The sequence below is a fragment of the Tenrec ecaudatus genome, chromosome 12, assembly GCF_050624435.1.
Source record: "Tenrec ecaudatus isolate mTenEca1 chromosome 12, mTenEca1.hap1, whole genome shotgun sequence".
NCBI lineage: Eukaryota > Metazoa > Chordata > Mammalia > Afrosoricida > Tenrecidae > Tenrec > Tenrec ecaudatus.
The window spans coordinates 68,957,510-68,971,885 of NC_134541.1; the positions used below are offsets into that span (position 1 = coordinate 68,957,510).

The following is a 14,376-nucleotide window of genomic DNA, read 5'->3' on the forward strand; positions in this document are numbered from 1 at the left end:
CAATAAACCTGGGGGCAGACACAAAGAGGCCCCTTCCAAAACGCAGCGGAACAGGCTTGGGAATGAGCACCAGAGCTACTGGTACACAGAGCAATTCCACAATGAAGGTGGGATCCAGCCCTGGCAAGCCAAGCCCTGCGGTTGCAGGCTCTTCTGCACCCACCCTAAAACACCAGGACCCCGGAGCCACAGCTACCTCCAACAGACAGCAGATTCCTGGGAGCTCGCCCAAGCAGGGCTCCTCGGTGGCAGGTGGAGGGCTGGCTACCAGTGACAGGCAGGCTTCTGGTTCCAGCACAGGCTCTGCTAATGCTCAGAATCCTGGGCCTCCTCACACGTCCAAAACACAGACCAAGCATCTCTTATCTACTCGTGCTACCTCACCCTCTGCTAAGAAACACTTATCAGATGGCAACAAGCGATCTCACACCAGGTCCAGTTCCTCTGACTCAGATACATGAAGGCGGGGCTAAGAGGAAGTAGCCAGTATGTACTTCCTCCCAGGGGGGCCTTTCTTGTACTCTGTCTAGGCCCTATTCTAAAACCTCCTGCTGAACACGCTGATCCTGGTGCAATCTAGGGACCAGACATGTACGATCTAAATGATCGAGGAGACCTGTTGTAAACCGAGTCCAGAGAGGAAGATGAGCACAAAGAATGGTCCTTGTGGGAGTGAATAGTGAGCTTGAACTCAACATGCTGAACTGTTTCTAGGTAAGATTACTCTGAGACAACAAACTGGTGTCAACAGTTACTCAAGATCAGAGGTCAGGATTGAAGGTGGAGCCACAGAATGACATGTGTGCCAAAGCCTGCTCTAGCAGTCATTGGCGAGTCCTGGGAAACCGCCCCCCCCACCCACCCCGCGCAGCTCAGCGGGTGTTAAGCGGGCTCTTGGTCATTTCCAGTGGTGATGTCTCAAGGTGAAGCAATGTCTTGAGGTGAAGTGTTGAGATGTGTTTGAAAACGACGAGCTCTTGGGGAAGGCTGAGGTTTCACTGGATACTCGGCTGGATTAGTGGACACCCCCCCATCCCCACACCACCCTGAGAAGCTCACAGAGGGATGCTGAGGATGCAAGGACATTCTATAATCCATGGTGGCCCTCAGTGACCTAGTTAACCATGTGATTCGTTGGCTACCGGACATGCGGGGGTTTACCAGCCTGGGAGGCTGATCTGGTACAGCAAGCACATGTCTGGGTTGTTGTGACTTGCATTGTACGCTTGTGGGCATCCACCTGGAGTCCTTAGGACAGCATTCCCACGGAAGTTTCTTGGTGGTTCCCTGTATTTGACACAAAGAAGTAGCTTATTTCCCAAAACTTTGTCCGGTGCTGCAGGACATTACAATGTGAGGATCTGTAGCTTAATTTAGGGTAGGAGGAAAACATGTGTGCAGATTGAGAGCCTTTTCATGCTTGTTGACTTGTTGAATGCAAACCAGATTGATTTAAGCAAGCTTTTCCCATTGTGCCTTGAGATGGGGAAGCAAAGTTACACTGACCTGAGGCTGTTTGCGCATGCCTGGGTGAAAAGTCTATGAGGAATGTACGGCCGAGGCCACCCTAAAACAATGACACACTTCCCATTCCTTAGTCTCTAAATGACTTAGTATATGCTAAAGAACTAAATGAAAACCATTTTAGGAACTGAGTTAAAAGTCATAGCATGGGCTAAAAAGCAAGAGTGAAAACAGGATGATTGGTAATAGGTTTTTGTGTTTTGTTTTGTTTTAAAAGAAAAAAAAGAGAGAATAGTTTTGTCTTCAAGTAAAATGTCTGGTTGTGCCAAAATATAAAGGATAGTAAAGCCCAACTTGAGGGGATGTAGTAAGTTATAAAAAGTTTTTAAAAAAATAAACTTAATTTGCCTTAGTTTTCAATACCAGCAAATACTGCGTATGGTAAAAAGCAATGAGGTGTTTTAAAATCTTTACAGAGTAGATCAATGGTGGTGGATTATTCACAGGATAGTGAAAAAGGCTGGTAAACCTCTTCACTGCAGAATGCCATCTGACTGATAATACCTTGTATTAAAAAAGGAGGGAGAATCATAGTCTTTAAAAAGGTATAAACAGAGTGGACTCCAAACCCTGTGTCATGGCAGGTTTATAATGCCAATCAGTTCAAGTAAATGTTAACTATTATGTGAAATATATTTGGCCAGATAGAGGAAATGTTCCCCAAAACAAGACCAGATTGGGACCCTAATACCTCTGCAGGAGATAGGAGCCTCACCCAATACTGCTCAACACTATAAAAGGGTCTGAAAGATGCAGGGGAAAAAAGCCTACCAATTTGTCTAAAGTCACTAAGGTTAAACAGGGGCCTAAAGAAAGCCCTACTGCCTTTCTTGAAAGGCTGCAAGAGGCTTACCAGGTGTACACACCCATAAACCCCAGCGCCCCGGCTAATCAGGCGGCTCTTGTTATGCAGTTTGTAGCACAGTCAGCTCCTAATATTAGAAAAAAGTTGCAAAAATTAGAAGGCTTTGAGGGTAAATCTCTCTCTGAGCTCCTGCCGGTGGCCCAAAAAGTTTTTGACAACAGAGAAGATCCAGCTGAGGCAACCCGAGATCTTACTCAAAAAATGGCAAAGGTGCTTCTAGCAACAGAAGCCAGGGCCCGCCGCACCTGGAGCCACCCCCCCCCCCCGCCAAAAAAAGAAAAAAGGAGATTTCGGCCAAACACAGCGAAGGCCCACCCAGCCGCGTTTAGGAAAGGATCAGTGTGCTGTGTTCAAGGAAGAAGGGCACTGGAAAAGCGAGTGCCCTAACCGAGGACAATGGAAACCCAAGAAACCCTCCATCCCTGTCTTAGTGGAGGAGCTGGAGTGACGGGGCCGGGGTTCAGCACACCCCCCACCCCCCTAAGCCCAGGGTAACTCTCATGGTGGAAAACAAACCAATCAATTTTTTAGTAAACACCGGAGCAACCCATTCAGTGCTCACCTCACCTATTGGCCCCCTCTCCAAGGACACTGCTAAAATTATTGGGGCCACGGGAAAAGTGAAGACATATCCATGGTCGTCAGCTAGAATTTCTAACCTGGGAAAAGGAACTGTGACTCACTCTTTCTTAGTCATTCCAGAATGTCCCACCCCCCTCCTGGGAGGAGACCTGCTCAGCAAGCTGAAGGCCACTATTTCCTTCAAAAAAGACTCCATGCAGGTACTAACGGGGGTCGGGGCCCTGCTGGTTTCGTTTCCAATTAAAGAAGATGAAGGATCTTAGCACAAGTAACTCCATTTTGATTTGGGAACTATGTTAAGTTCTTGAAACTTACCCTGTACCTACCCCCCCTCCCTTGAATAAAACCAGCATATTTTTACTAACAGCATGCTTGCTCAGTCAGCTTGCCCAACTCCCCCTCAACTCCCAGAAAATTTTAACAATTACTTCCTTTTCTTACAATCCCTTGTGTAAGCATAGTTATCCCCTTTTTTTCCCCTGTGCCTGTCAGAAAGGGGTATAAAAACACCACTCAAACTTCCCTCTGCGCGGCTTCAATAAAGCCTGCTTCTAAAACTTTCTTAATTGGATCTCTGGTTCTGTTTCGCTCCCAAATAAACCTTGCATTATGGTGTCGAGAACCTGGGATAGGTGTGTGGCTCCCCCCTCTTTTGGGGGTCCCCTGAGAGCCCCCCTATCTCCCCCAAATCTCCAGGACCTTCAGCTCTTGGATGCGTTCAACACCAACCTGCAGCTGCCCTGGTGAGTTCCCTTTTTTCTTTCCACTTCCCTCTATTCATCCAAGCTTGGTTTCGGTTTTTGAGCTCCGCCGGAGCCTTCCCATCCAAGAAGCTGCCGCGCCGGGAATTCTCCTTCCGTTGGCCCCAGGGGCCTTGGGCAGTGATTGTTCTTGAGACGTCTTGGCAATCCCTTCCCCACGTCTTTCACTGCTGTTCCAGCCAGGACTCACTTAGGGACACCTGAGTGACTCCTGCCTGGTCCTGCTCACCAGGAAAACCGAAACCTTGTTTTTGCTCACTCCCTCTCCCCCTTTCCATGTGGCCTTTTACCTAATGCACTGGCATTCACTTTCTGAAGGTCCCACCACTGACAGGACTATTGGCAATAAGGCCTCGCGGCATCTGCCCCCTCCAGACTGGACTAACTCTCAGAGGATTAGCCTAGAGCTGTTTAACCTGGCTGTGTACTTCCTATTCACACCTCTGCAGTGTCTGTAAGCTGCATCTCTATGTCTTCTCCTCCCTCTTATTCTCACCATGGGTGCCGGGTGCCTCCCCCTCAGACTGGACTAACTCTCATAGAGTTAGCCTAGAACTGTTTTTACCTGGCTGTGTGTTTCCTATTCACACCTCTGCAGTGTCTGTAAGCTGAATCTCTTTATCTTACTCTCACCATGGGCACCGGGCAGTCCAAAATTGACCCATTGACTCCACTGGGATGTCTCTTAAAAAACTTCTCCAGCCTGGGGTACAGCCAGACCTTGTGAAAGAAAAAAACGTGTTTTTCTTTCCCAAGTTGCCTGGCCCAAGTATCAGCTCGATAACCAGTTGCGTTGGCCTCCGACTGGCACTTTCAATTTCAACGTTTCACAGGACCTGGACAATTTCTGCAGGAGGACTGGTAAGGATTCTGAAGTCCCCTATGTGCAGGCTTTTTGAAGCTTGCGTTCCGCGCTCCCACCCCGAGCTCTGTAGCCACTGTTCCACCCACCAAATACTGTTAGCGCAATCCCCTCAGCAGAAGAACCTTAACATTCAAACCCCTGAAGAGCCAGCCAAGCTCCTCAGCACGCCGCTCTTGCCACCCTATCAGTCTCCCCTGCCCACTGCGCCTTCCTGTCATCCGTCCAATAGTTCTCCCCTATCCTCATCGGTCGCCTCTCCGTCCGATAGTTCTCCCCTGTCCTCATTGGTCGCCTCTCATACCCGTTCTCGCAACCCTCCTGCTGCCCTTTGCCCACTAAGGGAGATTGTGGGAACAGAGGGACTCATCCAAGTCCATGTCCCTTTTTCCTTACAGGACCTGTCACAGATAAAGACCCACCTGGGATCTTTCTCAGCAAACCTCTCTCAATTTATTAAAAAAATTTACTTACCTTACCCAAATGTATAATTTTACCTGGCATAACACCCAAGTAATCCTTGCTTCTACCTATACCACCGAAAAGAGCGTGAGCAAGTCTCTGATGCAGGTCGCCAGCTAGCAAACAAAGACCACGCTATCAACTCAAATGTCCCCTTGAAGGCACATGCCATCCCACTAAAAAACCCCGGTTAGAATTATCAGCCTGGCCAGGGGTCCGACCTTCCCCACAAAAAACAACCTAATGCTCTGATACCTCATTCAAAGCTTAGAAACCGTTTCCTGCAAGGTTGTCAACTGTGGCAAACTAAGGAGAGTCACCCAAAAGGCAGATAAGAAGCCTGCTCTCTTTCTTAACCGCCTCCAGGAGGCACTCACAGAGTACACTCGTCTAGACCCAGGGTCTAGAAGCAAGGCCTCTATCTTAGCCCCTCACTTCCTCTCTCACTCAGCCCCTGACATTAGAAAAAAGCTGAAAAGGGCTGAGGAGGGCCCTGAAGCCCCTATACAGGATCTGGTAAAAATGGCATATAAAGTTTTCAACGCCCGGGAGGAGACGGCTGAGGCCACTAGCCAGGCGAGGGTCCAACAGATGGTTAGCTTCCATTCCCAAGGCCTGGTAGCAGCCCTAAGGCCGGCAGGTAATCCCGTCCATCGCCGCGTTCCCCAGGGGAGCCAGCACTTACCACCAAGAGCGTGCTTCAAGTGTGGCTGTGACGGCCACTGGGCAAAAACTTGCCCCAAACCCAAGCCTCCTGCCAATCCTTGCCCACTGTGCAAACGGCCAGGCCACTGGAAGTCGGACTGCCCAACCCTGGCTCTGACCCCGGCCCCGCAAAGCCGAGGCGCCGAAATCCAGGAAGTTCCAGACACAGAGCTACAAGGTATGGAGTTGCTGGGATTCATGGACTGAAGAGGCCCTAGCTCCTCGACTCCGGTAACCCTCGCCAAGCCCAGCGTCACGCTCAAGGTAATGGGTGAGTCCATCTCTTTTGATGGATTACGGGGGCTACCTATTCTGTGATCTCCTCTCACTCGGGCCTTACTTTTCCTTCCCAGATTTCTGTGGTGGGAATTGATAAGTCTCCCTTCACCCTTAGGCAAACCCAATCGCTGTTTTGCACGTTTAATAAAACTCCATTTTCGCACTCCTACTTGGTTATCCCCTTGTGCCCTGCTCTGTTACATGGTACTATCTCCCTCTCCAACAATGCTCTCCCCTTATCGCCCTCTTAGATCAGGCCACCTCCACAACCTCATCCCTGTCCCCAGTTTCCAATTTCAAAAACCCACCGACTAAGCCTAAGGTTTCTTTTATTAAAAACAAAACTGGAATTGTTAAGCAGACCCAAGCAGAAGTAAGGAAGGAGTTCAACCAAATGTTCTGCTTCAGAAACCACAGCTTCAACAGATAGCTTCCTTTTAACTCTTCAGTGTTAGTTAAAAAAAGGGAAATTAAAAAAAAATCACTGAGTTTTCATTGAAATGTATTAGTAACTCTCTTAAAACAACGTCTTTATGTTTTCCCAAGTTCCGAGCTGCAATGAGTAAACTGAAAACACAGTTGCCCTTGTTAAAATAAGATTAGTCCCAAGAAATTGTTTGTGCGTAAAGCAATTTTATCAGGATGTTATTATTACACTATGCCTTTTGCCCTTACCCGTTTGCGCGCAGACCCCCGCCCCCGGGAGCTGTCCGGCCTCAGTCCATTTGAAATACTTTATAGGCGACCCTTCCTTTTCTCCCCTTTCCCTCCCAGTAACAGCCCTCCATTAGCCTCATATTTACCATATTTGTCTTTACTACGCAACCTCCTTAGACAACACGTTAACTCCGTTATCCCTGAACCTTCTCCAGCCTCTCCCAACCTCCCAAAGTCAAGTACACCCTGGAGACACTGTATTAAATCTTTAACACCCAAACCTTTATCACCCCAGTGGGAAGGTCTGTACACTGTCATTCTCACCACTCCCTCGGCTGTCAAAGTAGTTGGTCTACACTCTTGGATATACCTCTCCAGAGTCAAACCGGTAACCAAAGTTAATCGTGATCCCCAGTGGTCTGTTCAGTCTACTGGTCCTATGTCTCTCCGCCTCACTCGCCTCACCAAACCAGCCAGCTAAGCCTAGCATTAACTTCCCCTTTCGCCTGGAGGTTTTTTCTCACTGAAAATGTAACTAACCCCCAATATCGCCAGCATCACCTACTCACAGGACAAAGTTATCTCCTAGCCACAGCTGATTGCCTGGTCGCCAGTTATTCCGGTCCAGCCTACTTTATTTTCACCTTGTTCAGACACAGTTCCAACTCCCCGAATGCGCACGTTCTCCCAGAACCAACTCCCCCCATCGTTTGTTTTCTATATGACCAAACCTCTAACCCCGCTTGTGCACAAAAATGGGTAAAACAAAACACAGGGTGCCCCTAAAAGTCCTGCAATATTCACCATGCTCACCCCTACCCTATAACCAAAACCCACCTGTTCTTTTGGTCAGGAACACAATTCCCCTTAACCATCCCTGGCCCGTAAAACAACAGGTAGACCAAACCAGTCAAGGGAGGCTGGTATTTTAACTCCCACAGCACATATCCTAATGCTAAACTGTTCATATAAAGGTCGCTAGCCCAGGTCCAATCCACCATCCACCGTAATATTCAGATCCAGGAACATCAACTCATGAACCAAATTTCTATACCTTCCGATTCTCCCTTCTCCTGGCTCACCCTATTGCAACAGGGACTGACCATTGCCAACCTTGCTGGATTAGGCAACCTTTCCACCTGCCTCATGTGTGCAGCCCTGGAATGCCCTCCTCTAGCAGCAGCCCCAGTTGCCAGCTGGTCATCTGCCCTTAAGGTCTCCACCATGCAACCCATAATTATCCCCAATGTCCCTCTGTACTTCACACCAGGGTACGCACAGGTGCCCTTTGGCTACTCCAATGCATCCACTCAACTGTGCAACACCACAATGCCACCCTCCCAGCCAATAACAGCACCAGCAGCATTTTTCTTCTGGTGCAATTATACACTCACCAAACATCTTAACATCGGTAGCAGTTCTGCCCTCCTGTGTCTACCTGTCACTCTAGTTCCGCAGCTCACTGTCTACACCCCAGCTGAATTCCAGACCAGAGACACCCAGACACATAGTCACCGCAGTAAAAGAGCAGTTTTTCTCCCGGTTGTTGTAGGCCTTTCCCTAGCTTCGTCAGCAGTCGCGGTGGAACTGAGTGGCGGCGCCCTGGGACACTCCATCACCACAACCAATCAGTTAGCCGAACGCTTCCAATCGACACTCGATATCTGTGCAGAATCCTTAGCCTCCATACAAAGACAAATAACTTCTGTTGCTCAAGTTACCTTACAGAACCGCCGCGCTCTGGACCTCCTCACGGCAGAAAAGGGAGGAACCTGCCTCTTCCTCCAGGAGGAATGCTGTTATTACATCAATGAGTCGGGAATTGTGGAAACCAATCTACAGAACCTTAACAAACTAAGCCGTGAGTTACAGAGCACCAGGCCAACAACAGATGGAACTTCTCCCTGGTGGAGCACTTCTCTGTACTCCATTTTAGCCCCCATAATAGGACCCATAATTTTATTTACACTTTTACTTTTAATTGCTCCTTGTTTTATCCAGTTTTTCCAAAACAGGCTCTGCAACATCACCCAAGCTTCAGTTCACCAAATGATGTTGCAGCCTCATGAACCCCAATATGAAACTCTCCGGAGCCTCGATATGAATTCCCCCATCGTGCGTCCACCCTAGAATCCCAGTACTCCGCCTTAGAAAGCCCCCCTCCCCCTTAAATCGTCGTCCATGGTCACCATGAAGCAGTTACCGAAAGACAACATCGTCCATTTTCCCTATAGGGTGGAGTCTGGGATGAAGGATCTTAGCACAAGTAACTCCATTTTGATTTGGGAACTATGTTAAGTTCTTGAAACTTACCCTGTACCTACCCCCCCCTCCCTTGAATAAAACCAGCATATTTTTACTAACAGGACGCTTGCTCAGTCAGCTTGCCCACCTTCTAGACGCTTGCTCAGCCAGTTTGCCCAACTCCCCCTCAACTCCCAGAAAATTTTTACAATCACTTCCTTTTCTTACAATTCCTTGAGTAAGCATAGTTATCCCCTTTTTTCCCCCTGTGCCTGTCAGAAAGGGTTATAAAAACACCACTCAAACGTCCCTCTGCGCGGCTTCAATAACTCAATGCCCTGAGTTGCTGATCCCGCCCACAAGCTTCTCAATAAAGCCTGCTTCTAAAACTTTCTTAATTGGATCTCTGGTTCTGTTTCGCTCCCAAATAAACCTTACAGAAGAGTCTCACCTCTTCCTTGCAGCAGACGCCGAAAAGAAACACCAAGACCCTGGGGGACTCCTGGAAAGATGGAAAGCCACAATCCGTAATGTGTGGGCAAAAACAAATCCCCCGGGGCTGGCTAAACACCGGGCACCCATTGTAGTTCAATTACAAAGCTCTGCCACTCCAATTCGAGTAAAACAATACCCAATAAGCCAACTAGGCTATAAAGTTTCTGCCAAAAAGGCCCAGCTGTGTACAAAAATCGTCACCTACCTGGGGTATAAGTTAAAGGATGGCAATCAAACTTTGTCAAATAGCAGAATCCAGGCCATCCAAGCTATACCCAAACCCACCACCAAAAGACAGGTACGGGAATGTCTAGGGGCAGTAGGATATTGCTGCCTGTGGATCCTGGGTTTTGCAGAATTAGCCAAACCACTCTATGCAGCTACTGGAGCAACAAAGGCTGAACTAATATGAACAGAGGTAGAAGTAAAGGCTTTCCAGAAGCTGAAGACTGCACTGGTAAGTGCTCCTGCCCTAGCCCTTTCTAACCTCAAAAAGCCCTTTCACCTTGTGTGTTGGTACAGGCTCTCAGGCCCTAAAAACGACCCGTAGCGTACCTCTCCAAAAGACTCGACCCAGTAGTTGCTGAATGGCCTAACTGCTTGAGGGCAATTGCAGCCACCGCCCTGATGGTGAAAGAAGCCTCAAAGCTCACTTTTGACCAGAACCTCGTCATCACTGCTCCTCACAATGTAGAGCAACTCCTCCGGGCTCCTCCAGACAGATGGCTCTCAAATTCCAGAATCACCCAGTACCAAGCCAAGTATCTAATGGCAACAGACTGGCTGATCAGGCTGCGCGCCAAGCAGCCAGCTCCAAAACCATCCTGCCTCTGCTAGAACCCTCTAACAACCTCGAGCCTCCCCATTACTCACAAGCTGAACAAGAACTGGCCAAAATTAGCAGAGCTCCTGCACAAGGATTATGTAATTAAAGGACTGTACCAGCTAACCAGAAGTGAAGCTGCAAGGTGCCCGGTATGTGCTCAGGTAAATGCTAACCCTGTCCCAGTTCATCACCCAGGACAAAGATACCAAGGAAAAGCTCCAGGTGAACATTGGAAAGTAGATTTGACTGAACTCCCACGAGCACCAGGCAACTTCAGGTATCTCCTTGTTTTTCTGGACGCTTTTTCTGGCTGGACAGAGGCCTATCCCACAAAGAGAGAAACTGCCCTCATTGCAGTTAAAAAGTTAGTCTTTGAAATGATTCCCAGATTCAGACTCCCTATGTTCATAGGATCTGACAATGGCCTGGCGTTTACTGCCCACTTAACAAAATTACCAACTGGGGTGCTAAAAACCAATGGGAAGTTGCATTGTAGTTACCGACCACAAAGCTCTGGACAGGGAGAAAGAGCAAATAGAACAATTAAGGAAGTTCTCACTAAATGAAAGTTAAAAACTGGCGGAGATTGGGTTAGCCTCCTACCTTTTGCCTTGCTTCGGGTGAGATGTACACCTCAAAAGCATGGTTATTCTCCATTTGAGATAATGTACGGGTTTCCACGCCCATTGTTACCTAAGATTGGAAGTAAAGTGTTAAGCGAAATCAAAAACCATAACATGGTTAAGTCATTACGGGCCTTGCAAGCAGAGCGCCAGCGAATCAGAAACAACGTGCCGTCCGACCAGACTCCGGCCCGCGACGAGGAAAGCCGAAAACCCCTCTTCAACCCCGGCGACCTAGTGTGGGTAAAAAGACTAAGTCCAGGTCAACTAGAACCACGCTGGGAAGGACCATACCCTGTTGTCCTGAGTACCCCGACTGCGGCAAAGGTTGCTGGGAAGAAGGAACCCAAACTAACGCTGGGAGACATCTCGGGACAAGGACTATGTACACCCCATGGGCGTATGCTCCCTTACTAACTAACAACCTTTGTATTTTAACGCACATCATTCCGCAGGTGTATTATCATTCAGGAGAAGGGGGGCGTGAACATCTTAATCTTGACTCTCGCCACTTCACGGGACGTTTCAAACGCGCGCCTGTGCTAGTCCCAGTTTTGCTAGCACTAGGGGTTGCTGGGGCTACCGCACTTGGGAGTACAGCACTAATAAAGGAAGGGGCTGACTTACTGCCCTCAGCCTGCAAGGTAATCATGATCTCCAGGCTCTAGAAAAGTCAGTAACTGCTCTTGAAACCTCCCTAAGCTCCCTAGCCGATAGCGCTACAAAATAGAAAAGGCCTAAACTTGCTGTTTCTTAAACAAGGGGGTTTGTGTATGGCATTAGAAGAAGCATGCTGTTTTTATGTAAATCACTCCGGTGTAATTAAAAAAATATATAACTCCAAAAACAACTGCAAGATAGAAGAAAGGCCCTAACCAGTCAAGAAAACTGGTATCAACAGATGTTTTCAGCCTCTCCCGGGCTCACATCTTTACTTAGTGCCATTGCTGGGCCCCTTATTCTGTTCGTACTTGCCCTCACTGTGGGCCCGTGTGCTTTCAACGCCCTTCTCAAGTTAATCAGAACTCGCTACAAGATATCAAGTTGATGGTTCTTAAAACCAATTATCAGGTTTTAGCAAATAAAAAAGTTAGGGAATCAAGGATTTGATTTAGTTACTAGAAGAGGAGGGAATGTTAAGGCTTAATAGAATAAAATAATTTGTCTTAAGTTACTCCATTTTGAAAAGCTTAAGTGCCACCCCCCCATTCTAGGAGAGGTATGTTATTTTAGAAAAGCAAGTCCCTGTGACCTTGCAAATATCTACTCATAAATGTGAGCAAGAAGTTTTGCAAAATCTTCTGGTCCAAGATAAGCTGAGCAGGACATGCTGAACTACCCGCATCCCTGTTATCTTGTGTAAACACCCTTTCCCATTCCTTGCTCTACCCCCCTCGCCTTGCTGGTTTTAAGTGTATAAAAGGGAAAGAAAAATTTGGCCAGACGCTTCAGCTTTGGACCCTGTGTGGCCATGCTGTAGCCCAAATCCGGAGTTGTCTTCTTGTCTATTTGTCTTTTTGCCTTTCTGTAATAAAGTTTTGCTTTGTTACTTTGCAGCTGCTTGTGGGTCAGTGGTCTGTGTGGGAGCGACTCCGTAACACTTCCTGACGTTCTTGCATTATTTTCGTTGTGGATTTTTGTTGTTGTTTGTTTTCTCCGGTTCTGGGGTGCCTATCAGGGATACTCTCCCACATTCTCATGCTTTCCTCAGAGTTTGTTATATATATAAATTGTCTTTTCTTGGGAGTTTACGTAATAAAATAGGATCCGATTAAACAATTTCTACACATGTTGTTCAATGACATAGGCTACATGTTTCACATTATACCAACTTTTGGGGGGAGTGGAAATGCGCTCCATCTATATTTTAAGAAATAGATTTCAAGGGGAAATGGAGTGTCATGGTTATCTAGTGTCTGTATAATAGAAAGATCATATGTGGAAGACTTCAGCAAACAAATTTATTTTCTCAATGTTTAAGAAGCTAGAAATAAAAATCAGGCAATTAGCTTTAGTTCCAGGCCATTTCTCTCTGTTACTCGGGGTGAAGGACATTCCTCTTCAGCTTGTTTTTGGTTCCCCTTCTGCCTCGGCACCTATATTTCCCGTGTCCACTTGCCTTCTCTGCTTTTTACAATTTTTTAAATAAATCATTTTCTTGGGGCTGTCACACCTCTCATAACAACCTATACATCAGTTGTACTGAAACATTTGTGCATACTTAGACATCATCCTTTTCTAAACGGTTTCTTTCTTTTTGAGTCCTTGGCGTCGGCTCCTCTTTTTTGCCCCTTTTTCCATACTCTCCCACCCTCATGGGACCCTCATCAATGCTAAATTATTATTGTTTTGATATCTTACAGTGCCCGCTGTCTCCCTTCACCCAAGTTACTGTTGTTTGTCCCCGTGGCTGTGAGGTGGGGTGATTATACATTCATCACTGTAGTCGGTTACCAGCGTCTCCCATTTCTCCTCCCACCTTCCCCCTACCAACAGGTATCGCACCTCCCATTCCTGTTCCACATGGATGACCAGTTCTGGATTCAGTATGTCGAAAGATCTTATCTGCGCCAGGGCATATGCTCAAGTGTAGCTTGATTGTGAGTTGAAACTCGGGTCATGAGAGTGAGGTGGAGGGGAAGAATGACAGAACTAAGGAACATTGTGTGTTCTCTCGGTGTTATGCTGCACCCTGGCTGTCCTGTTCTTTCCCTTGACCCTTGTGTGAGGGAATGTCCACTTGTCTCTGGATGGGCTTTGGATCTCCACTCTGAATTCCATCATTTGCATTGTGTTATTAGTTTGGTTTTTGATGCCTGGTATCTTATTCTGTCTTCACCTCGTGGTCACAAAGGCTGGTGTGCTTCTTCCATAGGGTTTTGTGGCTTCCGAGTTACATGGCCGATGTTTATGTTCAAGCCTTTAAGACCCCACATGCTATATCTTTTGAAAGCTGGACACCATCAGCTTTCTTCACCTCCTTTGCTTATGCACACATTTGTCTTGAGCAAACATGTTGGGAAGGTGAGCATCATGGTCTGCCAAGTTAATAGAACAAAGTGTTCTTGAACTGAGGAGTACTTGAGTGGAGGATCAATGTCCATTTGCTACCTCAATACTAAACCTGTAAGTAAATATATGCACATAGATCTATTTCCCCATCAAGATATTTAAATATATTTATACATGTACACGCCTGTATTTAGACCTTTATAAATGCCCTTTGCCTACTAGTTCTTTCCTTGATTTCCTTTTACTTTCCTCTTGTCCCACTGCCATGCTCAGCCTTCTTTTGGGTTTCAGTAATTCCTCTTGGTTACATTTCCCTTGATCAAGTCCTAACAGGCCTCTTACACACGCCTCGACACTGATTTTGGATCACTTGTCGTTCCCTTGTCCCTCGGTTGATTAACACCACTTCCTTTCCTCCACCTCCCCCTTTGCTATGTACCCCCGGGAACACTGGTCCCATTGCTTTCCCCTCCAGATGG

At 47.3% G+C, this 14,376-nt stretch overlaps 1 protein-coding gene across 1 annotated transcript in view; it reads left to right on the forward strand.

The window, feature by feature from the left end:
- The first annotated feature begins 8,878 nt into the window (after positions 1-8,878).
- Positions 8,879-14,376, forward strand: part of ACRV1 (acrosomal vesicle protein 1) — a 116,292-nt gene continuing 110,794 nt past the window's right edge. The window contains exons 1-3 of the mRNA XM_075527998.1: positions 8,879-8,963; positions 9,589-9,734; positions 10,961-11,128. Coding sequence (XP_075384113.1) covers positions 8,879-8,963; positions 9,589-9,734; positions 10,961-11,128 — 399 coding nt within the window. The remainder of the gene's footprint in view (positions 8,964-9,588; positions 9,735-10,960; positions 11,129-14,376) is intronic.